Source organism: Leopardus geoffroyi, chromosome D1 (assembly GCF_018350155.1).
Source record: "Leopardus geoffroyi isolate Oge1 chromosome D1, O.geoffroyi_Oge1_pat1.0, whole genome shotgun sequence".
NCBI classification, from domain to species: Eukaryota; Metazoa; Chordata; class Mammalia; order Carnivora; family Felidae; genus Leopardus; species Leopardus geoffroyi.
Genome location: NC_059329.1, coordinates 98,308,170 through 98,334,011, shown reverse-complemented (window position 1 = coordinate 98,334,011; position 25,842 = coordinate 98,308,170). Strand labels below are relative to the sequence as shown.

The window sequence follows — 25,842 nt, the reverse complement described above, 5'->3', positions numbered from 1 at the left end:
ATTTCTCAATGAGTAGGTCGCCCTCCCCTTGTTGGAGTGAGGTAGCTTCAGCCCTCACGGACACCAGGTAGTACCCTGAACTTGGTGACAGTTGAGCTGTCCCATTCAGCTGCTTTCCCCTCATCACCATACTACCCATGGCATGTAGCTTTCACATCCCTTTCCCTGCCTAGAACAGAAGCCAGCAGCTGTGGGAGACCTTGGGCAAAAGGACAAAAAACCACAAGTCCGTGACCGAGCCGAAGGGTTTCTGTTGGCTGTAGTCTTTGATTCTCCCAAACATCACCGTGCTACCCCAGGCCCTGCCTCTAAATTCTTGCCGACCGGGCGATCCTCAATAGGCCCTCACATTGGATCCGGACACCACCATTGGCTCGTTCGTTCCCTGTCCTGGATAGCTCAGTCCCGTCCTGAACGTATTAGCACCCATTTGCATACCAAACAAAACCTGCCCAAACCAGCTTCAGCGCAGCTCTGGGAATGTTGTTTTAAATGACTTTTATTTTGTAGTCTTAGAGTGGCAGTTCACATGGGGTTTTAAGTCCTAGTGTCAAGCAGGGTTGGTTGGCTTCTAAACCACTCACTTGCCCTCTCCCTCCCGCCTGTGGGGCCTCCTCCTCCCCGTGGGTGGCGGGTGGCGTGGTGGCAGAGGCCCCTCCAGTGCAGCGCAGAGCAAGGGGCAGGGGCTGCGCCCAAGCCAGCAGGTTCTTTTACCCGGAGAGGGCTGCCAGGCCTGTCGGAACAGCCACAGAGGCTCAGCGCCACTGCCCTTCTCATTTGCTGCAGAAATGCATGGAAATGAAGAACACCATCCTGGCCCGGCAGAAGGAGATGCACAGCTCCCTGGAGAAGGTAAAACAGCTGATCCGCCTCATCCACGGCATCGACCTCTCCAAACCCGTAGACTCTGAGGCCACTGTGGGGGCCGTCTCCAACGGCCCGGACTGCACCCCCCCTGCCATTGCCGCCACCTCCACGCCGGCCCACTCCCCCTCCTCCCAGAGCTGCACAGCGAACTGTACCCAGGGGGATGAGACTAAATAACAGAGCCCCGCGAGGAGAAGCCACGGGATCCCGGCGGCAAGGAGAGCAAAAACACTGAAGACTCTAGAAAAGCAAAGCCGGATTTCTTCTGGAAAGTACAGAATTCTTTTGGTTCTTTGGTTCCAGAGAGAGAGAAGATGCTTGTGCCAGGTGGCACCAGAGTTTGCCAATTGATCCTTCTTGTTCTGTGTGTACATGCAAAGATTGGACCATGTTACATGAAATAGTGCCAGCTGGAGGTTCTTTGCCAGCATCATGCCAAGTGAAATAATATATTTACTCTCTCTATTATACACCAGTGTGTGCCTGCAGCAGCCTCCACAGCCACCATGGGTTTGTTTCTGTTTTGTTGGGTGGGGAGCAGGGACGGGCGGAGGGAGGAGAGCAGGTTTCAGACCCTTATTTGCGGAGCCGTTTGTTTAGGTAGAGAAGACGAGTCCAAAGAGTGTGTGGGCTTTCCTGTTTCTAAACTTTCACTACTATAAAACCAAAAAAAAAAAAAAAAAAGGAAATCGAGATTTAACCAACCCCAGTGCCCAGAGGAGGGATGGGAGGGAAGGGGAGGGAGCCAGGGTGGGAAAAATATATCAAGTAAGCAGTATTTCCTGTCGCCTGGGGAGGGGCACGGTACACGGAGAGGTGGACGGCAAGAACAAGGTTCTTCTCCCGCGCGCTCTGCTTCCTTCCGTGGGCGCCCCCACCGCTCCCCGCGTTCCTTCCCTGCTTTGGCAAATTGGCGCGCATCCCCGTGGATGATCCGGTTACCTTCCCTCTCCAAGAACGAGCAGAGCAGGCCCGGCCTCGGCTGGCCATTGCCCGGGCAGGGAAGAAGGGTGTGTGTGTCGAGGAAGGAAAAAAGGTGGATCAGTGATTTTTACTTGAAAACAAGCTCCATCCCTTTTCTATATTTATAAGAAGAGAAGATTCTGAGCGAAGCAGCACGCGACCCAGGTGTGTGTGAATTGAATGGAGATGTTTCTTTCCTCTTTTTTTAGGTTTTTGTTTTTGTTTTTGTTTTTCTTTAAGGAAAAGTTTTCTTTTGTTGTTTACTTTACTTTTTTGGTAACAAAAACTAAAATAAGGAATAGAAAAGCTGTTTTTCAGGCTGACGGTCAATTAAGGGTAGTCGAGGCCGTGCATGGTAGAATAGGAATCATAGTGTCAGTGAGGTCCAGTGAGTCCGTGTGAGTCCTGTGTCATCGTTCGGGGCACTGTTTTTATGCAAGGGCAAAAATCTTTGTATCTGGGGAAAAACAACAACAACTTTTTTTTAAATTAAAAAGGAAAATAAAAGATATTGAGGTCTTCCTAGTGTTACTTAAATTAAGATCAAGGTAAGAAACATTGTAAAAAAAATTACAAAAGTGCTATTTGTTTCCTAAAAACAGTGATTTCTATTAAAAAGGTGTCAGAACTGGAGAAAATGCTGTGTAGTTATAATTTTTTAGCACAGAACCTGCTGATCATGATGACATTTTGCTGTGTTTGTGTCTCAAGACTGGTGGGCTAGTCTCCATGACTTCTGTCCTCTGGATGCTGCGGCCTTGAGGGGCAGCACGAGCCCTCCCACCACTCTCCCCTCCTTGGAAAGGACTGTCCTCCCTTCTTGGAGCAGGGGTCTGGGCTTCTGTTTTCAAAGCTCAACTGGAGTGTGGACGGTATCAGGGCCCTACCCTACCCATTTGTCTCCTCGGATTTTGCTAGAGCAAAAGGCTGGTGCCTAAATAAGATCCCTTCCTTTGGTGCTGCTTTCAGTCTTTCAGCCACCAGCATTGTGAGTGCCTGGGGGACAACTTTGAAGGACTTGGCCAGTGACTGCTAGCCTTGGCGAGGGAGGGTGCAGGGGGCAGGCTGGCTGCATCAGCCCTCGGTGCTTAGAATGAACAAAGGAGCGAGAGAAGTCTTGAGGGTGTGTGGTGTCTCTGAGACAAAGAGCCCCAGGGTGGCCTTTGTGTCTGTCTTGCCTTTGGAGAGGTCTGAATCTCCAGCCGAGTTCTCTGCCTGCTGGCTTCGGGTACAGGAGACGGAGTTTACTGCCCTTTGCACATTCACAAGCTTCCTGGGTGACCTGTGGCTGGAATCCCTGTGCTTGCCTTGGCTCGGCCAGTCTCCTTGAGAAAACCAGGGTTCTGAAAGACTTGGATCGTGTCTGTCATCTTGCCTCGTGGGAAGTAAATTTGTCACGTGTGTGCTCCCGCCGGAGATCTTGGCCCCGTCGCATGCCTGGGCCCACAGAAGGCAGGCAGGCGCTCTGTGCCCCAGCCCTCCCGGGACCTCTTCTCTCAAGCCCGCCCCCTACTCCATAATGGCCAGGGTCTAGGAGGGGCGGACGAGGCCATGTTACTTTCTCCCTCACCCACTTAGGTCCAGAAATCCCAGTCAGAAACCTGAAAGCAAATGCAAGAGAAAGAGACACTTCTTAGGTCAAATAGGCCTCATCCCTACTGGCCATTTCATCTTCCCAGGAGTGTTAGGGGGTGAAGGGTGGCTTCACAGGCCTCAGAGTCCGACCCTGGCTGCAAAGTTGCCTGAGGGGGACAGAGGAGCTCCCTTTTCTCCTGCAGAAACCAAGGTGCTACGACTAGTCAGGGAGCTTTGGAGATGCCTGGACTAGTTGGAGGAGTAGTTGGCGGAGGTTCAGAGCCCAGCAGCAGGCTGTGCGCCCGCTCTTAAGCTCTCGCATTTGACTTGTCCGGGCCACACGATACCTATCTTTTCTTGAAAGAAGTTCGGAAACGATCATCACTAGGGGCCTTTGCTCAGAAAGGAGCTGCCTGAGAATTGTCGGGGTGGCAGGGGGGACAGGGGTGAGGGTAGAGCTAGGAATCGACCAGTATTTTGCCTGTTGTGAGTACTCACACCCTCGCCTCGTCCGGGGTTGGGGTATGGATTCTTCCTAAAGTGCAGCTAGGAGCTGTTAGTGTAGAGTACAAAATGCAACCCTGCCCCCAAACCCACATTCTAGACTCAAATTCCAAAACTCTACTTACTGCCATCAAAAGGCCCCGGTCACCCCATCTCCTTTTCCTTTATTGTCCTGCCAAGAGAAGACCTCTGTGTCCCCCAGACCTGTGGGTGCTTGTGACGACCTGAGACACGCGGTCATGACTGCCTCACCTGGGCTGTCTCCACTTCCCTCTTTCTCCTTCCCTCTGCCGCTCGTTCCCCGTGACCGGGTTTAGCTGCTCACAAGACACATCTCAGACCAGCTGGCTTTGCAATCACTTCAGGGGCCAGGGAGTGGCTGGTCTGGGACTGGGAGGAGGCTGCCCTCGAGCCGTTGGCCCTGGCCGGTCCGGTGGCATGGGCACTGCACCCCGGAGGCAGTGAGGTCATGTTGCTGTCATTTCCCACCTCCCAGTCTTGCCAATGCCGCCCGCGGGGCCTTCTTCTTTCATGGGGCCTGCTGGGTCTTGTCTCACCTCTGCTGAGCTCATCCAGAGTTCTGTTTCTCCCTTCCTTATCAGGCCCTTGGGGGCAGCCGGGCTGGGGGCAGCCCCTGGTGGGGCCATCCCTGTGTGGGGCTGCCACACGGCGGCCGCAGCCCCCAGCTGGCACCGTCCGAGTGCCCGGTTGCCCTGCAGGGCCTGCCTGTCCCTGCTTCTTGGCTCAGGCTCAACAGGCAGCATGAACGGGCACAACTGCGGCCCCCAGGCCTCTCCCCGTAAAGGAGGGTGACTGTGTCCAGCTCACCCAGTCTGCGTGTACAGCTGCCCCTCCAGCCATCTCTGATACTTCCTCTTGGGACTAGTGGAGCCCCTCTGGGCTCTCGCTCCCAATCTCTACGCGGTTTCCTCCCTCCACTCCCTTTTGGGGTGTGGTCTTTCTTATTTATCCAAAGGGCTTAATTTAGGAGACTTTTACCCCAGGGGTAAAAGGCTCTTCTGGGTAGTAGGATGGACGGTGGGCCCAGGTGTTTTCCAGGCCCTGAGTTCTCCAGATTCCACGGCTTCCGCTGGATGGGGGCAACTCTGCTCTGCGTAAATGACTGTGGGCCTCACCCCCACCCCTCAGCTGGGCACCCTTGGCAGGAAACAGGAGACCCATTTTCACCTTGACTTACAGCCGTCCTCAGTGCCAGCTCCTCTCCAAGGGAGGGGGCGGCCCCTGAGAAGATTCCTCTGGCCCTCTGGCAACAGTGAAGGGGAGGAAGCTGGGGGTCGCCCCCTCCAGAGAGCCAGGGTGGAACTCTTAAAAATAGCCCTCGTAGAGGAAGGGCAGGGCTCACAAATTCCACTTTGCTCCCCCCTCCCAGAAGCCCTTCCTCCCTGAGGACTCCGCCATCCCCCACAGCAATCTCTGGCCCCTGTACCTCTGTATCATTGGGTCCTCAGCCCAGGGTAAGCTGCAGTCAGGCAGGACAGGATGGGCAGCCAGAGGTCAGCAAGCTCCGAGCAGAAAAGAGCCAGCCAGCCCCCAATCCTGTCTCTTGTCCACGCCCTTTGTGATTTCAGTCTTGGTAGAACTTGTATTTGGAGTTTTGTGCTTCAAAGTTTTTGTTTTTGTTTGTTTCATTTTTGTTTTGAGGGGGTGGGGGGGGATCCAGAGCAGCTGATCAATTTGTATTTATTTATTTTAACATTTTACTAAATAAAGCCAAATAAAGTCTCTCAGCCTCATGGTGTTGGGTCTGGGGCAGGGGAGGGTGGGCCTCCGCGGGAGGGTCCGGGCCCCACTGCGACCCCAGAGAGACTCCGCACCTTCCCGGCTGACCCACACCCTCATGCCCCCAAACCAGAAGGAACGTGCAAAAGGGCTTTAAAAACTTTTAATTACGAAAAAGAGATGTACAGATGAAGCTAGGGGAACCAGCCCCCAAACCACTGGGGCAGAGTGAGACTAGACCCCAGCCGTAGCAGCACGGGGAGGCCCCCAGGACCCACCCCACAGGTGCTCCAACTGAAGCCCTTTCCACTGAGACCTTCAATAATTTAAATAGCAGGGAGGGTGGGATGGGTGGCAAGGCTGCTCCAGTGTCTGCAGGGAGCGTGTGAGAGCCAAGGTCGGGGGGGGGGGGGGGGGGGGGGGGGGGGGGGGGCGCGGGGGGGGAGGCCGGGGTGAGCCACTGCAGGCCCAGCCTGGGGGGGTCAGGTGGGGCCTGGGGGTTGCTGCAGGGCAGTGAGGTATTTGAGGGCAGCAGCCCCGTAGTGACGGGACAAGTCCTGGTGGAACTCATCCTTCAGGGCCTGGAGGCAGTCACGATAGGCGGGGCTGGAGCGGAAGCGAGAGATGTCGAGGCTCGGGGCATGTGGCAGGTGGATGGTGAAGGCCTCGGGCAGTACCAGAAGCTCATATTCCTGCAGGGGTGGGAGGCAGATGGACATTCTGGGCTGAGGGGAAGATTACAGCTCTGGGGGGATGGGGGGGCGGGGGGGCAGGCTTATTCAATAGCCCCTTACAGCCAAAGGAAGGGTCGAAGGGCAGACGATTTGAGTTCTACCCAAAGGTGGAATTTCTAACAGTACTGCCCAATGGCGCGCTTGCCGCGCTGAGGCGTAGTGAGCTCCCTGGGCCTGGAGGCATTCAAATTGAAACCAGAGGCAGCAAGGCACGCCCTCACCTGTGCATCCAGCTCCACGACGTGGGCCACCTTGTTCCAGCCGAACCCCACAAATCGGGGGTCGTAGCGGGGACAGTCACGAGGCACCACCACGTAGGGCTCATAGTCAGCTGCCCACTGCACACGGTACGGGGTCTGAGCCTCCCGCCAGCGGGCATAGTCTGTGGGCGCGTGGCCCCGGGGCCACTCGTGGTACCTGCGGAGCAGGAGAGGGCAGAGAGCCAGGCTGAAACCAGGAGCTCAGTGAGGGGGTAGGGGGAGCGGTGGCGGGGGGGGGGGGGGGAGGGGAGAACGGAGCCGAGCAGAGCAGTGGCCTCTCCCACCTGAAGGTGTAGAGAGAGCCCGAGTCCAGCAAGGCCAGCAGTTCGGCCTTGGAACTGGGGAAGCTGAAGCGGTAGTGCAGGGTCTCGAATGCCGGCACCACCAGGGCCACTTTGCGCTCACTGTCCAGCTTCAGCTGCTCGATGGAGGCCCTGTCGGGGGAGCACCCATGAACAGAGAAGAGGGAAGCCTCTGGGCCCAGCGATTCCCTTCCTTTTCTTAGCCGCAGGCCCCAAAGCTGGCTCGCCCAGACGCCCCGCAGGAGACAGACGGAAATGGAGCTGCCTGCCGTGAGAAGCGGGCCCCAGCCTCCCGCGCTCTCCTACGGCAGCCCAGAGAAACGAGGTGGCGCCCCTGCCCCAATACAAACCCCTCTTACGGAGGAAACTGAGGCCCAGACGTCTCCCGGGCGACGACATACTTGCCCGGGGTCCTGCGGGTACCACCCCCCCCCCCCCCCCCCGCCATCCACACCCACCCATACACCGTCCCTCTCCCTCCCTCCTCAGGCCCACCTGAGGTAGTCGTAGAGGGAATAAGCAGGCAGAAAGTCAATGTCGCTGAGAAAGACATAAGGCGTGAGGGCTTGGGCCAAGGCCACGTTACGAAGCTCGTTGACAGGGTAGAGGGGACCCTCACGATACACCACGTGGTAGGCCACGTCCTGCCGGGCGGAGAGCACTGCCGAGGCCTCGACGAAACGCAGGAACTGCTGGGCCTCTGCATCTGTGAGGTACAAGGCCAGGCTCATGGGGCCTGGCCAGTGTCTGCACAGGGCTTCCAGCATCTGCAGCCTGGGATAAGGGGGGTGGTCAGCCCAAGGACGGCTGGAACCACCGCCCCCCCCCCCAGGTCAGCCGCTGCAAACACCCCCTTCAAGTGACTTATTAAGCACCTTCCCAATGCTCTTTAAGCTGGTCTTAATCTTCACAACTACCCCACAAGGTGGGTCCTTTCTCACAGAACAAGAACACCAAAGGCCAGAGATACTAAGACTTGCCCGTGGTCCCACAGCTACAGAGGGCATTTCCAGGCATTTCCAGGCACCTACACGATCCCCAAAACCCAAGCTCTTAACCACAGCCAGTGTCTCCAAATCCGGGAACTCCTCAAGCACCAGGCAACGAGAGCTCTCCCCTCCACCCATTGAAACCGTCCTCTCTGGAGGAGGTTTCTGGAAATTCCCAGGCCTTGCTCCCTGGTGCGGTCCTTGGCACTCTCACCGGTCCATGGAGAGCTGGGCCACGAGGGTGACGTCGTGGGGCCGGGGAGGCAGCGGCTCATGGGGCAGGAAGGAGATGTGCACCCGGTGCACGGTGAGCTGTTGCTGCCGGAACTCAAAGCAGGCATCTTCCTCGTCCAGTTGTGCCAGGGCCCGCTGCAACTGGGGACATTGAGGGGAGAGAAGGACCGGGGCTGGGGCAGGAGGATAGGTCCCCAGGCAAGGCCAGGTCCCCCCAGAGCAGAGAGGGGCAGAGCCTCCCCAGGGCAAGGGAAGGCAGCTCCCTCTCACCTGCTCGGTCCCCGGAGGGGGCGGGCTGGGGCACCCGAAGAGCTCTCTCCGCAGCAGGTTCCCGTCATACTCCAGGAAGGTCAGGTAGAGGTTTCGGAAGTATTCCACGTGCTTGTTCTTCACACGCAGCTTCTTTGGTGAGTTCCAGTGGATCACCTGGAACCCAAGAGGGTTTTGTTGCGGGGCTAGGAGCAGGGAACAGAAGCCCACCGCTCAGCCCCCACCCCATTCACCTTGAGATCAGATGCCTCCGAGTAGCAGCGCTCAGCCAGCGTGTGGTCTGACAGCTGAACGTTCCAGACGCAGGGCAGGGGCTGCACCAAGCCCGGGTGCTCCTTGATTACGGCATTGAAGATGTCCTGGGCGGAGACGGCCATCACATCCCGGCCCAGAGCTTGCCCCACCCACCCCCCTTTCAAAAGCTCCCACAGACCTGGTCTGCCAGTGAGGTGGCGGGCAGGGTGAGGAGCTCGCGAGTGGCGGTCAGCTTCCACATCTGCCCCCAGCCGGCCTGCCGGAGCCTGTCCAGCCGCAGGAGGATCACACCTGCCCAGGGGAAAGGCTGTCATGCCCACCTGGGCTAATCCAGCTCCTGGCTCCAGGGGTCATGAAGGCGTCTTTTGAATGTTTATTTTTTGACCCATTGGTTTTTTTTCTGTCTGTTCAGACATAGCGTGGACCACCTCGGTCAATAATCATTCCTCTTGGGGGTAAAGGGGACGCGCTGCACAGCTTACAGAGCACCTCCACAGCCATCTTCTCACGCTCAGTGATCCCAGGGCTGATAAAATCATCCCCATTTAATGGATGAGAAAACTGAGGCCCAGAGGGACCAAGTGGCTTGGCCAAAGTCATCCAACACAAACAGCCATGGTCGGAACTGTTTTCTGGCTCTTCTCCCAATGTTTCTTCCTGGGGGGGGGGGGGGGGGGTTCCTAGCATTCTGTGCCCTGCCCGGTCCCTGGGGCCTGAGGACAAGTGGCCACCCCTCCTGCCTCCCCCCACCACTGTCCCACCTGTGTTAAATCCCCGGCCCAAGGCAGGCCAGGGCCTGTGATTCCTCCAGAGGTTGCCCAGGTACCAGTCGCTCTGGTTCTCCACAAGACCGATCACTTGCTTGTCTGGGAGGGGAGGGCACGAGGCAGCTGCCTGAGGCTGCCACAGGACCTCGGCTCAGGGCTAGGCCACAGCGGGGCCTGGACAGGCCAGGGAGGGGGGCTGGCTGGGGCTGGGTCCCAGACCTCTCACCAGAAAAGTGAGCAAAGAGCGCCCAGAGCTCTGCGATATCAGAGGCGAAGGTGACATCTGTGTCCAGCACAATGACACGGGCCAGGTCAGGGGGCAGGGCACCGGGCAGCACTAGCTTCATTAGGCCATACAGGCCAGAGTAGTGCTTGTTGGGGATCCAGGAGACCTGGGGCTGCGGAGGGCAGGGGGGGGAAGGACAGGGCATGAACCTGGCAGAGAAGGGCCTGTGAGTGCCAAAACGCACCCAGGAGGGGTGAGGGATTTGAGCTTCTGTAGGCGTGATGGGATGGGGGCGGGGGGGGGGGGGGTCCCAGGCAGCTCTAACCTCTCCCCCACACCCTCACCCCGATGCCCTGGGAGGGAGGAAAGGGCTGTGCACAGCCAGAAAGGAGTGCAGAAGGGCCAGGGCTCCTGCCTTGAGCTCTTCCAAGTCATAGAAGCTGACCCCGACAGCAGGCACCATCCACGTGTGGAAGAGCATCTCCAGAATGTTCCTGGCCACAGCATCAGTCACCAAATGGAAATGCAGTGGATTTTTCCTTGGGGAAGGACAAGTGAGGAAAGCTGATAGGCCCGAGAAGGGAGAACACGGGACAAGACCCACTGGAGGGGCCCAGAAGTGGCAGCACTAACTTCTGCAAAGAGCCGTTCCATACCCGGCTTAGGATATTCTTAGAACCACCTTCAAGGGAGGAGGGGACACTGTCCCTGTGGCGCAGATGGGGGAACTGGAGCTCTGAGATCCTGCCCAAGACTTTGTTCCGTGGCTCCCCACTCCTGCCTCCCCACCCCCACCCTGGCAGCTGGTTCTACCTGTAGAAGAGCACAGATTTCACCAGGGTGTTGAGGTCTCGGCTGGAGTTATGTCCCGCGCACACGATGGCCACGTGCAAGAGCTGGGGAGGAGGCGCAGAGGTGGGCAGCAGCCCCTCCCCCACTCGAAGGTGAGAGCCCACGACTGGCCTGGCCTGGCCTAGGGTAGTGTAGCCCCACCCGGCAACAAGAGCTAAGGAAGAATGGGGTGGGGGGATGTGGAGTAGGACTTCACCTCTATTTCACAAATGGAGAAACCGAGGCGGGAGCCCGGGGACGCGTCGTCCCCGGCTGGGTGGTCAGTGTCCCGGCCCACGCCAGGTGTCGTGATTCCCACAGGTGCCCGGGTGGCCCGGCTGGGGCGCGGAGCCCCGGAGATTCCCGCCGCCAGGGGCCGCGCGCGCCTACCTCGCACTTGGGCGGCAGCGGCCGCGGCGGGACGCAGTCCGAGAGGTTGTGGCCCCCGCGGTCCGCCGGCGGGTCTCCGTCGAGGGCAGCAGCTCCCCGCGGCCTCTCGTCTGGAGGGACACGTGGCGTCAGCGGGCAGAGGAAGGATCCCGGCCCCCCCCCCACCCCCACCCCCGCTCGCCTCCTCGCTCGCCGCGCTTACACTCCAGGTCCCCGCCGAACAGGAAAAATCCGATCAGAAGCAGCAGGAGCAGCAGCGCCGCGGCCCCCAGCGCCCGGGGGCGCCCTCGGGGCAGCATGGCCGCCTGCGGGGGCGCTCAGGGAGGGGAGCGACCCCGGGCTGCGGGCTCCATCGCGGTCCCTGCGGACCCGGGAGGGAGGCAGGAGGATCAGCCTCGGGCGGCGGGGCCCGACGGCTGCCCGATCCTCCCTCCCGCACTGAGTCGCCACCTCACCTGCTCCAGGGGCTCGGGGACCCAGACTTTCCTCTTCCAGAAGCCGGCTGGAGGGAAAGGGGGTGGAGGCGCAGGCCAACCCCGTGAGGAGCAGGAGCCAGCCCCGCCCCCAACCTAGGTTCAGGTTTCACCTCTGCTCTGCGGAGCCCGTAGGGGCGGGGAGACCCCTGGGGACCTGGCCCCGCCCCTACCTCGGCCTCCAACGGCTCCCCCAGCCCTGGGAACGAACCGGATGGCTGGAGGGAGCCGGGGCAGCCACCCAGGAAGGCCTAGTCCCCGCTACCTGCCCTGAGCCCATCCCCCTCTTCCCAGCTCTGGGGCCCCATCTCTTCCCCTTAACCTCCCACCGTTGGGAGGGGCCCGTGACCCCCGGCCCCGGATCAAAGGGACGGCGGGGGTGAGGAGGAAGAAGTGGAATGCGGGGCCTCGAGGGTCAGGGACACCTGCTCTGGGGACTAGAGGCCGGGCCGGCGGAGACCTGCCCGGGAGCCGCGGAGCACCTGGAGCTCCAGCTTTTCTTCCTGCTCCCGGGATTTCCACCCCCCCTCCCCCCCCCCCCCCCCCCCCCCCCCCCGCAGTTCTGGCGGCGCGGCCCAGACAAAGCCACCTCCAGGTCTACTCCTGCCCCGGAGCTGGCAAGGGGGCCTCACCGACGCCAGGAACCCCCACCATTGCCTAGACCCGCGCATTGTGAACCGGGGCTGGGCTGATTTCTAATTATGCCCCACCTTGCACCCCACAGCAGGCCGCAGCCTGGCCCCCTGAACCACCACGGTGGACTCAGCTCTTACTCTGCGCGCCAGGCCCCGTGCTGAGGTTTGACAAGCCTCTTCTCAGTCACCCCTACCCCCCCCCCCCCCCCCAGCCTGTGACACACACGCATTCTTCTCGTCTGAGAATTGAAGTGACCTGTTAGGACACTCTCCCACCCCTTTCCCAGGTCCCTTCCAGGCTCTTCCCCGAAGGCAAAGTTTCCTGCTACTCTTCTCTAAGGGTTTCCTGCCTGAGGTCTTGCCCTTGATATTCCTTCTGCCTGCATTCTGCCAGATTCACACAAGGCCGGCTCCTCCTCTACGTCCCTTGGTTTATTTTATTCCTATAAAACTGACCTTGCTGACTTGTGTATAGCCGGTCGCCCCCCTGGAAGAAGGCTGCTCATGGGGATAGTGGATGGGATGCACCAGGCCTCTCCGTGACACGGGTCCTTTAGCCCAACTTCACCTATAAAAAGTGAGGGCTGAGAGACCCTAACCCCCAAAGAAGCTGTGGAAAGCAGCCCAGGCTGAGACCCCTCAAGTCTCCTCCTCCAAGAGGCCTTTCTCTGAGAGATGAGGGTCTTCCAGGAAGGTCCGGTTTTGGAGGCCAGGGGCGGTGGTTGCCATGGAGACTTATGGTGGCTCCCTGCACATCTGGAAATTAAGAGGAGATGCAGTGATGCAGGGGCCATTCTGGCGTCTGAAGCTTTGAGCCTCCACACCCCCCTCCCACCTTCATCCCTAGCCTGGAGCAGGAGTGGGGTTGGGCAAATCCCTCCCCAACACCCTCAGTAGCCACAGGGCAGGCGGCAGGAGGGGGGGGGGACAGTATAAATGTGAGGGAGAGGGTAGAGCACACAGTCAGGGCCTGTCCAGGGAGCTTGTGGGGGACCTGGGGCTGTAGAACTTACTGTGGCTATTCACAGTGCTGGCCGCACCCCTCTCTTAACCTTACCGTTCAGAGAAACCTGTCTGATGAGATGCTTGCCAGGCCTCCAAGAGGTTGTTCTGGGACATCCAGGGGGCATGGGAGACAGGTATGGGCATATGAAAGGTTACTGGTCTTCTAGGCCTGAGACCTAGTTTGGCCCATCTCTGCCCAAGACTTTGCTGTGTGACCTTAGCCTAGTCAGGCCCCCTCTCTGGGCCTCAGTGTCTTCCTCTGTACTTGTTAGACTAGTCTAGCTCTCTTCTCCTGTGGCTCAGGGCAGACTAGAGGGAGGGAGGTTCTGGCCCGACTTGCCCAGAGGCCCTTCCAGCCCAGCCAGGTGACCAATTCCAGGCAGGGACCCAGCAGGGAGGAGCTGTCCTGGGTGGCTCCTGCACTCACGGCCACTCTTTGTTTCTGGGATCTAATCGGGCAGCGATCTGGAGAGGAAATTCAGGCAGCAACTGGCTGAGCCCATGCGCCCCTCCCAGTCCTGAAGGGAAGGAGGAGAAGCAGGCGCCAGCCCCAGTGCCCTTCATTCTGTCCGGGGGAGGCAGTGGCTCTGTTCTCCACACTTTGTTCCTCCCCAGAACCACAGGACCATCAGCCCTGGGAGTATCAAAGGAACCTCACACACTCCACCCTCACTCTCTCCACAGCTGCAGAGGGAGAGACTGGAGGAGTGCCCACTGGCGAGGTTGGGGGAACAAGTTCATTAAGATGGTGGGGTGCAGGGAGAAAGAGCCCCATACTGAGTAGCCTGAGTCCTAGTTTTAAACCCAGCTGCCAATTTGAGTCAAGACCAAGTGGTCTCGATGCACCACCCTTCCTGGGCTATGGGCAGCAGGGGAGAGGACAGTGCTGTGGGAGGCACACATGGCGGTCCATTTGGCCAATGCCATGCCACGTGACCTGGGACAAAGTCCTTTTCCCTACTTGGGTCTCTAATTCCCCATCTGTGAAAAAGAGCTCATACCAAGCTGGCCAGGTTGCCAGGAGAAGTGGTGTATGAGTGAGCCTGGCTCCCAGGAGGTGGTGAGAAATGTTGAGAATGCCCATGACCCCCTCCGTTCTCCAAGACCTTTAGCCTCTCCTGAGGCCCCTGGACACATCTCCCCGAGTCATCGTTGCTTGGCATGAGTCGGGAGGGCAGCTATGATTCCCCACTTGATATAGAAAAAAACTAAGCTGGAGAGGAGGGTGAGGGAGGGGGTAGTGCAAGGAGGGCAAGTGAGGTGTGTTGCTTAAACCGCCTAGATTCTGTGGTCAGACTAGACCAAGATTCAAATGTGACTCGGCATTCTTAAGTAGATCCTTTCCTCGCCTGCAGATAATAACCGGCAGAGGGAATTGGGTAAAATACTGTATTACTACTCTCAGGGTAAACGGACTGGCCAGGTCCCCCAAGGGCTCAGCAGCGCGACCCCACCCATGCCCCGCCCCCTTCCCCACAGCCAATTAGTGGCGGCCTCCCCAGAGCATCAACCTCTGGCCGCTCCTCTCCCACCACAGCCCCTTTCAGGGAGGCTGCCCCATTTGGGAGGAGATTCCCAGGAGTCTCCCCCATCCCTTGGGGAGCAGCTGAGGACCGGGAGGTGCATCCGAGGGCCGAAAAGAGCTCTGAGATTGCGCCCGAGTTCAAGGACCAAGTCTTTCCTTAAACCATTTTACAGATGGGGAAACTCGAGATCCAGAAAAGGGAAACACTCGATCAGGTCACCCCGAGCCAATAGCAGAAGTCCGAAACAGTTTTCTCTGCGAAGATGGGAGTGAAGGTCCGCACAGTCGATGCGGGAGCTGTGGCCGAAGCCCAGCACTAACAGTGCTGACCAGGGGATCCAGACTGCGTGGAAGGCTGTACTCTTCCTTGCCTCAGTTTCCCCCGCACTACCTCGGGGAGGACGGCAGACGAGGCAACTGGTCAAACGCGCACCTGCCAAGACTCTCTCCCTGCGCCTCCCAAGTCTGATGGAAGTTCCTTTAGCGAGCTACCTCCCAGCCCTTTAAAATCCGGTCCTCCAGCTCGAGCCTCTCGGCGTTCTATTGGAAAGACTCCAGGGTCCTGGTCCATTCTCTAGAATGAACTGCTAAGACTACCGCGGGAGCCTTCCTGGAACTGCTAACTGCGCAGGCGCGAGGGCAGCCCACCCGGAAGGCGGAAGAACCGGGCCCCAACTTGTTGGGTGGGTCGGGGGCGGAGAGTGTGTTAACCAATGACCTGAAGGATCAGGGAGGGCAGGTTTAGGCCCTCCGTTGCTAAGCGCTATTCTAGTGGGAGGTGATTTAAGAAATGGGGTGAAGGGTAGTCCCAATGGCCCTTCACGTCAACATCCTTCGGGCCCGCGGAAGTTAAGCAACCAAGAGGCGGGCCTAGGACCGGAAGCAGGAAGGAGGGCGCAGGAAGCAGGGCGCTGCAGCCTGTCGTACTGTCGGTGCGTGAGTCTGTCGGTTCCGAGGGCAGGATGGAGAAACTGCGGCTTCTGAGCCTCCGCTACCAGGAGTACGTGACTCGCCACCCGGCCGCCACGGCCCAGCTGGAGACGGCAGTGCGGGGCCTCAGTTACCTGCTGGCAGGTGCCACCCTGACCTATGCCCGATCCCTTCGAGGCTCTGACCTCTGACCCCACTAGCCCCGTCCCTTCGGAGTCAGGGTGGTGGTCGCTGTGCTTGAGAAGTTCCTTTCAGGTTCCCATAGGGCATAGGGAGGGGACGTCCAGGGCCCGAAGCCGCAGGCTGAGTCAAACCCTTACCGTCGCCTCCTGTGCCTTCTCCCCAGGTCGCTTCGCGGATTCGCATGAGCTGTCAGAGCTGGGTGAGCGGGGCTCTGGGGAGGGTGGGGGGCGGCGGGGTTTCCGAGAGAGGTGACCACCCCTAGGTTTTCCATTAGATCGTCCTGTGCTGTGACTGAATCGGACAGAGGTCCAGCGTTCACCGTCTTGGGCCCTCCATGTCCCCATAGTCGAGAGACAAATCTGGGGACCTTGACTGGTCAGGCGGCTGGCCCAAGCACTTTTCCAGCCTTTGCCCAGTTAATCCTCCCCTCTAGTCTTATGAGGTGGGTACCGCTACCGTTCTCAGTGTCCAGTTGAGGGAACAGAAAGGCAGTGAGGTTAGGGAACGGCTACTGATGATCCCAGAACCAGGATTCAAACCTGGATTTCCCACATTCTAGGATCCCCAGGCTGTAACTGCCTCAGTAGTGTTTGCCCAGGGAGCACTGGAGGTAGTGAACGGTAGAGGTGGAGCAGACTTTCAGGGACGGGCTGCAGAGAACTAAGGCCAGGAGGTGAGACCACACATCCGTGGCTGCTGAGAGCGATGGGCAGTTCTGGGCGGCTGGATGACCAGTGCTGTCCAGCAGGGTTTGTCACGAGATCAAACTATCCTTTCTTGTTCCAACCGCCCCCACGAGGTCATACTGGGGAGCATGGAGCTCTGAGGAAGTGGGTGGGGGAGGCAGGTTGGTTTCCACAGAGTGTGTGGTTGGTGGAGCCCAGCAGGTGACAGGTGAGCCCTGCGGCTCTGGAGAGAAGGGGAGGGCCTGGAGGCTGCCACACCAGCCCCTCAAGGCTGCGCTCTACCCCTCAGTGTATTCCGCCTCTAACCTGCTTGTGCTGCTCAATGACGGGATCCTGCGGAAGGAGCTTCGGAAAAAGTTGCCTGTGGTGAGGATTCTGTCGGGAGCCGAGGGCGGGAAGCGTCGGGATTTGGGAGTAAAGTGGTAACAACCAGCCCGCGTGGGTGGCAGGTGTTTTGGTCTCAGAGTATGAGCTTTCAGCCGTCTCGTAAGGCGCAGGGTCGAGCTGTTAGCGTCCCCTTCTCTGAGTTCCAGAGACATAGGGTAGCCTGTCTCCCGTGGAGAACGCAGGCCTACGTGTGCAGCCTTAGGGGAAAATCCATATCTCCTGTCAGAGGAATCCTCTAGGGGGAGGGCCTGGGATTGGGGCCCCTCCCTGACCTCTTGGCCTGGGGTTCCTGCAGTCGCTGACCCAGCAGAAGCTGCTGACATGGCTGAGTGTGCTCGAGTGCGTGGAGGTGTTCATGGAGATGGGGGCCGCCAAGGTGTGGGGTGAAGTGGGCCGTTGGCTCGTCATTGCCCTCATCCAGCTGGCCAAGTATGTCGGGACTGAGGAGGGCAGGGCCTGGGTGGGGGCATCTCAGGCCAGCAGTTCGTATGGGGTTCAGCAGAGCACCCCTGACCCCCTGCCGGCTAGCCACCTCCCCTGCAGCCCTGCCATACTCCCAACCTAGGGCTGTCCTACGGATGTTCCTGCTGATCTGGTTCAAGGCTGGCCTCCAGACCTCACCCCCCATCATTCCGCTGGACAGGGAGACCCAGGCACAATCCCCGGGTAAGGTGCTTCCACGCTCTGGAGTGGCCTGGGACATAGGATTAATTTGTGGGTTTAGAACCGGCCAGCATGAGTGGAGTGTTACCTGTTTAAAACTAAATTTTTTTTAACGTTTGTTTATTATTGAGAGACAGACACAGAGCATGAGCAGGGGAGGGGTAGAGAGAGGGGGAGACACAGAATCCCAAGTAGGCTCCAGGCTCTGAGCCGTTAGCACAGAGCCCGACGCGGGGCTCGAACTCACAAACTGCGAGATCGTGACCTGAGCCGAAGTCAGTCGCCCAACGAACTGAGCCACCCAGGCGCCCTGAGTGTTGTCTGTTTATGGAGCACATCTGTCCCTATCAGCTCAGTTTGCTCTCGTCACCCTGTAGTGTACAGAGGGAAAGAAGAAAGGTTAGGCTAGGGGCAGAATCAGAACTTGAACTCAGGGCTTCTGGCGCCAGAGTCCTCCTTCTTTTTGGTGGGCAGCAGGAACAGGGGATGGCTTGAGTAGGAGACAGAGGTCCTGCCAACCATGTCTTTGGGCCTCGTTCTATCTATCAAGAGGGCACAGCTTCATGAGGCAGGGTACCTGGCAGATCTGTCCCTTCAGGGCTTTGGACTCCTCACCGGTTGGCCTCCAGGCCTGACTCTCCTGGCCTTGAGTGGGGACAGCTCTTTGCTTCTCCTTGTGGTCCTACTGAAAGCCACGGACTGAGAAGACATGGTCGTTCTGGTGCTGCGGTCCCCACAATTGTGGTTGGGCCACTTTAGTCCCTGGGAAGCCTGGGTTCTTGGCTGGCTCGCCTGCCACGGGTGATGCTGACCTTTCCCCCAGGCCAGGGAGAACGTTGAGCCACAGTGCCTGGCTACGGTGTCCTTGCCTCAGCCACGGCCTTCGTACACGCTTATCCGTGCTCATCCGTTCTCCCCTCAGCCCGCGAGCATTCACTGTGCACCTGTTCTTTGCATGCCCTCCTGGAAACACGTCCCTCTGACAGTACGGCCTTCTGTCTGTCCGTGCTAGATTGTGACCAGAGCCCCGGCAGCCAGGAGCAGTCATACGTTGGGAAGCGGTCAAACCGAGTGGTACGAACCCTCCAGAACAGTAAGTGTAGGATGTAGGTGGACTGGGAACCTCAGTGCTCAGGTCAGCCTGGGCCTGACTGCTCATCTGCCCCCTGTGTTCTAGCTCCGTCCCTGCACTCGAGGCACTGGGGAGCCCCCCAGCAGCGGGAGGGACGACAGCAGCGGCAGCACGAGGAGCTGAGTGTCCCCCCCACCCCGCTGGGGCTGCAAGAGACCATCGCAGAGTCCTTGTATATCGCCCGGCCCCTGCTGCACCGTATCCTTAGCACGGGGCTGGCCGGCGCTGCGGGGTGGGCTGGATGGGGAGTGGGCGGGCGGGCCGCGTGCTGGAGACCTCCTTGACACCTTGGCCGTCAGTGCTCAGCCTGGGCCTGTGGGGTCAGCGGTCGTGGACGCCCTGGCTCCTGTCTGGTGTCGTGGACGTGACCAGGTGAGCCTGGGCCCTCCTGGGGGCTCCACTCCCTCTGCCGGGCTCCGGGCTGCAGGCCTGTCCTCACCCGAGCCGTCTGCTTCTCTTGCTGCCCCTGACCGTGTCCCCTCCTGCCCCCAGCCTGAGCCTCCTGAGTGACAGGAAGGGCCTGACCCGGAGGGAGCGGCTGGAGCTGCGGCGCCGGACCGTCTTGCTGCTCTACTACCTGCTGCGCTCCCCATTCTATGACCGCTTCTCCGAGTGAGGACCGGCCACCACAAGTGGCAAGGCCCGCCCTCGGCCGTGTGGAGGGGAGGCCAGCAGGGCACTGGTGTCCCAACCGCCGAGCACGTCTTCTCCCCTGCTCCCTCCTTCCTCCATCCAGAGCGAGCACCCACCGTGTGCCGTCCTGGGTGCAGCCACCTCCTCATCAGATGGCAGCCCGCCCAGCCCTGCCTCAGCGCTGTCAGCCCAAGCGTGCGGGAGTTAAGGGGTGTTAGCACGCCAAGGGCAGGGCCGCCGGGATGGTGGCGGGTGTGGGCGCGATGGTTGAGTAGTTTGGATCCCCACTTGTCAGAAGAAGCCTTTGAGATTCGGAGAAGCCGGGCACCTTAAACAGAGCCACCCAGCTGGCCAGTGGCAGAGCCGGGTGCCACCTCCATGCTGTCTCTTAGCCTGCCCCTACCTCGCCCAGCCTCCGTGCCGTCACCTGTGAGCGTCCTCAGCTGGACACAGGGCTCCCTGGCAGCAAGTAGGGGGTGGCTTGGGGCCACGCTCCCCAGGGCCTGCCAGGCGACTGCCCCAGGTCACACTGAGATCCGAGGCCCCTGTACAACGACTGGGGCCATGAGACGGACCGGAGGCTCCCCAGACCCCCTCTGTCTCTACATCTTAACAAGGAAGACTGAAATAGTAACTAGAATTACATTTAACATTATGGCCCCACAACCTCCGGCTCTGGTTTGGCTTGGTGTGTTTTTGAGGCAACAGGAAGCAGGTTTGGGCCAAACTTAATACCACCTTGGCGAAAATAGCTTGGCCTGGCAGTTGCTATTTTCAGATAAGTTTGGAAGCTCGCAAGGTTCTAAAGCCAAGTCGTATTCCTTGCTCTAGAGAAATATTCCAGAGACTTATGTGGACCGTGTGACCGCCCCCTCCCCCTCCCCCGCTCCCAGATCGTCTGCACTTTGCAGAGAAAGCATAGCCCCCCCAGGAACCGAGGCATTTTGGGGCAACAGTGACGGCAGAGGGGGCTCCCCAGGCTGCGTGCCTCTAGTGTGGCGTGCATTCCTGCAGAGACCAGACCAGCCTCGCACCCTCACAGCAGTGGCCCATACTGAGAAAGGTCTAGAAACTTATGCCTGGTATACAGTAAGCACTTAGTGAGTGCCAGGAATCTTATCACTTCTTTTTCTTTTCTTTTTTTCTTTTTTTTTTTTAAGTGTTTATTTATTCTTGAAGGAGAGAGAGGCAGAACGCAAGCAGGGGAGGGGCAGAGAGAGAGGGAGACACAGAATCCAAAGCAGGCTCCAGGCTTCGAGCTGTCAGCACAGAGCCCGATGCAGGACTCGAACTCACAAACCGCGAGATCATGACCTGAGCCGAAGTCGGACGTTTAACCGACTGAGCCACCCAGGCGCCCCTTATCATTTCTTGTTATCATCCCCAACACCATCGCCTCACCCCAGGTTCTCCTGTGGGGAAGCCCTGTCTCTTAAAAAATAGGGCTTCGGCCCTTGTCCCTTTCTCTGAGTGTGCCCCCCTCAGACTGCATGCCCCCTTGGGGCCTGGTCACTCTCAGCGTGGGCCTGTGAGGTTTCAGTGTGGCTCAGCTCTTCTGGCTTACTGGGGGCTTCTCGAAGGCAGGGTGGGACTGTCCTTCCCTCTGGGCCCTCTCTGTCCCTGCTCGGGGCTCCATGAGTGTTTGTGGGCTCAGGAGAAGGAAGGGCAAGACGAGGGAGAGAGAGGGTGGGAGGCAGTGTCTGTGGGGTGCTGGGAATACGCCACCCGTCCGCGGCTGAGCTGTGGGCGGCCCAGGCCTGTGGCCCAGAGCTCTCATCCTTTTGTATTGGGGCCTGCAGGCACCCAGACCCCCTCCTCAGCCTGCGCCTTGTTTATCTTCTCTTTGCAGGGCAAGGATCCACTTCCTTCTCCAGCTACTGACAGACCATGTCCCGGGCGTTGGCCTGGTCGCGAGTAAGTGTGGGATGGTGGGATGCTGATGACTGGGTATCACAGATCTTGTGAGTGGCCCCGCATCCCTGACTGTTTTCTCTTTATCTCCTTGCAATCTGATTCTTGACAGGAGAGAGAGCCCAGAGGTCGGATTGGGTGGGTGACAGCTCCTGGGCGTGGGCCAGGCTGGCCTGTAGAGCCTCAGGGGTGGCTGGAAGAGGGCGTCCTGTCGTGGGAGGAGCGTCAGGCCACATTGGGCTGTCAGCCTTAGTCCTGCCTCAGCATCCTGGAGCGATGCGACACTGGCTTCTCTGAGTGGGGATTATATGGCCGGGCTGAAGGCCACTAGACTGGAGCTCGTACCTCAGCAGACGGGCTGTCGCCATCCGTAGCTGGACAAGCCATATGGCTTCTCTGAGCCTGAGAATCTTTGTTAAGGGGGACGGGGGTCACCGCGATGCTGCCTCCCTATGGGCTGACAGGTGGGAGAGTCAGTTGGGCTCCTGGCTGGGCAGCTGTGGGCAGCTGTATTGGGGCAGCAGTGGCCAGACAGGCCCCAGGTAGAGCAGAGTCAGGCTGGAGTCTGGCTCTCAGCCCCGAACTCTCTCTCATTGCAGGGCCGCTCATGGATTACTTGCCCACCTGGCAGAAAATTTATTTCTACAGTTGGGGCTGACACACCCCGGGAGCGGGTGCAGGGAGGGGCGGGGTGGCGTGCCCTGCTGCTGGGGGCAGGGGGTGCCTCGGCCCTCCAGTCCCCCGGGGCCCCTCTGCTATAATAAAACTGACTCCGGCGGTGTCCAAGCATGTGGCCTCTTCATGCCCATTGCCCAGGGCACCTGGCACTCCCATGTGGCCAGGCCCGGCCCACCGCCCGGCCACCAGAGCACCCCCCTAACATCCTCTCAACCCTTCCCTCTTCGGTGATGGAGCCGCTGCAGCCCGTACCTCATCACCGGGGCCGAGAAGCCTCTGCTGGGACTGGGCCCCGCTCTCCTCCGGCCACAGAAAGCTGGGGTTTAGCCCCATCGCGTATAGGGAGCCGCTTGCTGGCAGCTGCAGAAGTCAACTCCGCTTCCCTGTCACCGGTCTGTGTTGACAACAAACAAGGCCGAACTTGGGCGGTGGATGACATCGGCCCGCGTGTCTTCTGGCCAGAGCCTCTGTGTGTCCCTTCCCCGCAGGGCCGTGTTGCTCCCGCTGCCCTTGGCGGTGGCCGCCTGTCAGCCTCTGTGCTGGAGCCTGACAAGTGGTGGGCCCGGCTTGCCGCAGAGGGGTACCTCAAGCCCTGAACCCCCAGTTGGCGGCAGCGGGCTTCTCCCATAGGCAAAGTAGGTCAGCCGCCAGCCGGCACTGGGGCTGATGCTGGGAGCCTGAGAGGCTCTGGGGGAAAGCCGGGTTCGGGTTCAGGGGGTGTGAGCTGGGGTCTCCTCACACTCTCCCTGCCAGCTCCCTCTGGGCCGAGTTTCCCAGGCCCACACTCGCTGCTGGAGAGGGTGCAGGGACCCAGACTGAGCGACTGAAGCCTGGTCTTTGTGCGTGTTCCGTCCCCAGCCTCAGCCTCCGCTCCCGTCCCCTTTGCCCTGTGAACGGACCATACCCTCCTGCCGATTTCTAGCCAGATGAGTGGCCCTTTAAGTTCTGAAGGTTCCATCTGCACCAGTGTCCGCCCTGCCTCACCTCCTCTGACACCCCGGGGGGAGCCACTGTAGGAGGGGCCAGCCTGCCTCTGCTCCCCCCCCCCCCCCCCCCCGATGCTTCTGGGAAAGGCACACCCGGGTCCTGGGCTGGAAAGCGAAGGGACCAGTCTTCAGGTAGTCACAGCTTGAGGCCCTCAACCTCGTGTTGCGTAGAATGACTGTGGCCGGGCACTTGCCCTGTAGCGGCCCTGGGCCTGGTGCTGTGCATTCCGCAGGGAGTAACTACAGGTCTCCTTGTCGGCCCGGCTCTCAAGGACCGGCGGAGACACGTGTGAGTGCATGCGGCGTGCCAGGATAGGTGGGCGTGTGGACGTGCGAGTCTAGGTCGTGAGAGTCTAGGTCGGAGGTGGGCGAGTGGGGGATGCTTGCTGCCTAGACTGGCGCCTGCGGAGAGCGATTGGTCGAGGAAGCCTCCCTTCAAGCAGGCTTTCAAAGCGGTAACACGTCACAGTCACAGCCGTGTGAGCCGCTGCTGGGGTGGAAGGGACGGGAGGGCAGGAGCAGAAGGGATGAGCGGGAGGGGAAAGGCAGGGCCAAATCCAACAAGCCATCGCAGGCCGGGTGAGAAGCTCGACCTGCCTCCGGAAGGCAGCGGGGGAAGGGGCCACTCTGAACCTCGTCCCGGGGGCACCTGGGTGGTTCAGTTGGTTGAGCGACCAACTTTGGCTCCGGTCATGATCTTGCAGTTTGGGAGTCAAGCCCCGCGTCAGGCTCACTACTGTCAGTGTGGGCCCACTTCTGATCCCCCGTTGTCACCCCCCACCCCACTCTCTCTCAAAAATAAACTTTTTTTTTTTTTTTTAAGTTTACATATTTGGAGAGAGAGGACCCGTAGGGGAGGGGCAGAGAGGGGGACAGAGTCTGAAGCAGGCCCCGCGCTGACAGCAGAGAGACCGACACGGGGCTCGAACTCATGAAACGTGAGATGGTGAACTGGGCCAAAGTCAGACGCTTCGCTGACTTGAGCCACCCAGGAGCCCCAAAAAAGAAACATTAAAGAAACCCCGAACAGACCCAGTGGCCTGGTGCAGGGGTGCTGGTGGCAGACCATGCTGGAGGGGGAGCACGGTGACCTGGTGGCAGAATAGGGCCGGACTAAGGTCGTGGCAGGGCGATGGCAGGGTGTAGGTGGAACCCAGGCATACCTTGGGACCTGTTGTGGATAGAGGGGAAGACTGGCATCTCAGAGGCAAAGAGGGTGCGCGACGAGGGACTGAGTTGGGCAGTGTCCAGAACCCGTGGTTCCCAGCGGTGAACTGTGGTGAGGACGGAGGGTCCCGGCACAGGTTTGTGAGGGACAGTTGTGTGCAAGATGCAGAAAGGGAGATGACCACGGGGAGCTTAGTGTGTGGGCTCAGCACACGAGGACAGTCTGGACTGAGACACCAGGGCTTGTCAGCCTCGGGGCACTGAGGACCAGGAGCCTGGGCTGTCCCTCTCTGGGCCTTGGGCACCTTGGCAGTTACCGGGGTGGGGCTGGACCCCCAGTAGGTCGCTGTCTTAGAAGCAGCCGGGTTTCCAAAGTGCAGAGCCCCTCTCGGCCCTCGGGTCTGATTCCACGGGTCTGGAGTGGGGCCGAGGGTCTCGTGTTTAAAGTCTCTGAGATTCCGAAGTGAGCCGGGTCTGCGTGGCACTAACGGGGCTGAGCGGGAGTCAAAGAAAGGGCCCCACAGCGGGCTCTCAGCCTGAGAAGAGCCTGTCTGCATGCTGTCACGCTGCATTGGTTCATTCAACATATTTATTGAACGTCCGCCGGTGGTGGTTGGGGGTCCTGCAGTGAACAAAACCAGTTCCTACCCTTGGCAAGCTTCCGCTCCGGGGCGCAAGTGGCAGGCTTTGCCACCAAACTTGGACCCTCCCTGCCTGGCCTCGGGGCGGTGGCAGGACCCGTGGAGCCCAGGGGCCACGGCACTGGAAGCTTTGGGGAACAGTGGGGAGGTCCCTCGGAGCAGGCTCACTGCCAGTGGCATCTCTGAGCAGGTCAAGTGGCCTGCTCTGGCTGGCAGGACAGTCCTGGCATCGCTCAGGGAGAGCAGGTGGGGACGGCTGGGGCTCTGCGTGACCTCCCCGTGTGCCACACGTTGGGCACATACGTATGTACCTCACCTCACAGGTGAGGAAACTGAGGCCCACAACTGTGACATGTCCACCTAGCAAGAGGCAAGGTTGGGGTTTGAACCGAGATCAGACTCCAAAGGTTTGTGCCCTGAACCCTTGGGCAGTGACACCAAGCCCTGGAACTAATGCCTTTTGTGAGGTGGCCCTGGGAGTTGGCAGTGGTTCCGTCCTGCTGGGGGAGGGGCAGGCAGAAGCCAGGGTCAGGGACCTGAGGAGATGGTTCTCGCCATGCTGGGGGCTCTGTACCCCAGGGCCAGGCTGAGCCTCTTCCTCCTGGACCTCGTCTTGGCAGCCGCACTCCTCGGCCCCCAGCCACCGAGGTATCTCCCGGGGTCAAAGGGTCAGGGGTCCACAGGGCCGGGGGCCTGGAAGGTGGGTGGCTCCGCCATGCTGCCTCCCTCTCCCCTCCCCTGAGGACAGGCTGGTGCCATTATGCTGGGCGTCGAGGCTCACCCTGTCCCCTACCCTGGGCCTTGACAGGGGAGGTGGTAGTGGCCTTTAGGGCCAGGGCTGAGCACCCCAACATCTCCCACAGGCCTCAGCAATCTGTTCCTGAAGAATTTTCAGGCCCTCTAGAACTCTCGCAGCCATTTTCCGGCCTGGTGGATGGTAGTATCTTTCAGCCCTGCCCGCCCCCCCCCCCCCCCAATGCTGGACACATGCCCTAGGGGAGGGGCACCCAGGTCCCTCCTCTAGGTCCTCTCATCCCGAACAGCTCTGTTCCGGGGCGGGGGGTTGGGGGGACTTCAGTGGAGTCCTCCTACCACGCACACCCTCTTTTCTCAGACTATGGGATTCGACCCAAGCACCCCCGGCCACGAGGGCCTCGACCCCTGCTCTCCCAGGCCCAGCAGCGCAAGCGGGACGGGCCAGACATGGCAGAGTATTACTACGACGCGCACCTGTGACGGGAGCCCCTTATAAAGCTATTCTGGGCAGCAAAAGCTCGGCCTTTCCTGGGATGGACACCAC

At 59.7% G+C, this 25,842-nt stretch overlaps 4 protein-coding genes across 47 annotated transcripts in view; 3 read left to right on the top strand and 1 right to left on the bottom strand.

Moving 5' to 3' along the window:
- PHF21A (PHD finger protein 21A) overlaps positions 1-5,652 on the top strand; it is a 196,062-nt gene extending 190,410 nt beyond the window's left edge. For 34 of the 35 annotated variants that reach the window (XM_045486665.1, XM_045486663.1, XM_045486655.1 and 31 more), the window contains one exon: positions 787-5,652. In XM_045486665.1, coding sequence (XP_045342621.1) covers positions 787-1,044 — 258 coding nt within the window. In that variant the 3' untranslated portion in view covers positions 1,045-5,652. The remainder of the gene's footprint in view (positions 1-786) is intronic. The other variant, XM_045486667.1, reaches the window with a different exon arrangement.
- A 145-nt stretch (positions 5,653-5,797) lies between these two features.
- Positions 5,798-11,634, bottom strand: LARGE2 (LARGE xylosyl- and glucuronyltransferase 2). Of its 2 annotated transcripts, none has more exons than XM_045486681.1 (15): positions 11,363-11,634; positions 11,110-11,268; positions 10,908-11,017; positions 10,500-10,582; positions 10,102-10,225; positions 9,687-9,858; positions 9,455-9,559; positions 8,872-8,984; positions 8,672-8,797; positions 8,439-8,594; positions 8,149-8,309; positions 7,441-7,719; positions 6,928-7,077; positions 6,605-6,800; positions 5,798-6,341 (listed from the first exon to the last, which is right to left on the bottom strand). In XM_045486681.1, exons 2-15 carry the CDS (start codon positions 11,204-11,206, stop codon positions 6,132-6,134), a joined length of 2,082 nt encoding a protein of 693 aa, XP_045342637.1. In that variant the 5' UTR covers positions 11,207-11,268; positions 11,363-11,634; the 3' UTR covers positions 5,798-6,131. The 2 variants fall into 2 exon arrangements, with proteins under 2 accessions (XP_045342637.1, XP_045342638.1); XM_045486682.1 differs by having other exon boundaries at positions 10,132-10,225.
- Positions 11,635-14,580: 2,946 nt separating this feature from the next.
- Positions 14,581-22,768, top strand: PEX16 (peroxisomal biogenesis factor 16). 9 transcript variants are annotated; one of them, XM_045486640.1, is made up of 11 exons: positions 14,581-15,545; positions 15,822-15,857; positions 16,218-16,331; positions 16,634-16,710; positions 17,027-17,160; positions 17,297-17,397; positions 18,317-18,487; positions 18,572-18,724; positions 18,822-18,898; positions 21,009-21,073; positions 21,670-22,768. In XM_045486640.1, the coding sequence occupies exons 5-11, from the start codon at positions 17,087-17,089 to the stop codon at positions 21,977-21,979; spliced, it is 951 nt and encodes a 316-aa protein (XP_045342596.1). In that variant the 5' UTR covers positions 14,581-15,545; positions 15,822-15,857; positions 16,218-16,331; positions 16,634-16,710; positions 17,027-17,086; the 3' UTR covers positions 21,980-22,768. The 9 variants fall into 9 exon arrangements, with proteins under 9 accessions (XP_045342596.1, XP_045342595.1, XP_045342589.1 ...); XM_045486636.1 differs by lacking the exon at positions 16,218-16,331 and adding an exon at positions 19,019-19,138 and having other exon boundaries at positions 14,610-15,619; positions 18,826-18,898; positions 21,670-21,854; XM_045486637.1 differs by lacking the exon at positions 16,218-16,331 and adding an exon at positions 19,019-19,138 and having other exon boundaries at positions 14,621-15,619; positions 18,407-18,487; positions 18,826-18,898; positions 21,670-21,854.
- Positions 22,769-25,079: 2,311 nt separating this feature from the next.
- Positions 25,080-25,813, top strand: CD1H11orf94 (chromosome D1 C11orf94 homolog). The gene is made up of 3 exons (XM_045486632.1): positions 25,080-25,190; positions 25,406-25,479; positions 25,657-25,813. Exons 1-3 carry the CDS (start codon positions 25,087-25,089, stop codon positions 25,776-25,778), a joined length of 300 nt encoding a protein of 99 aa, XP_045342588.1. The 5' UTR covers positions 25,080-25,086; the 3' UTR covers positions 25,779-25,813.
- The last annotated feature ends 29 nt before the right edge of the window (positions 25,814-25,842 follow it).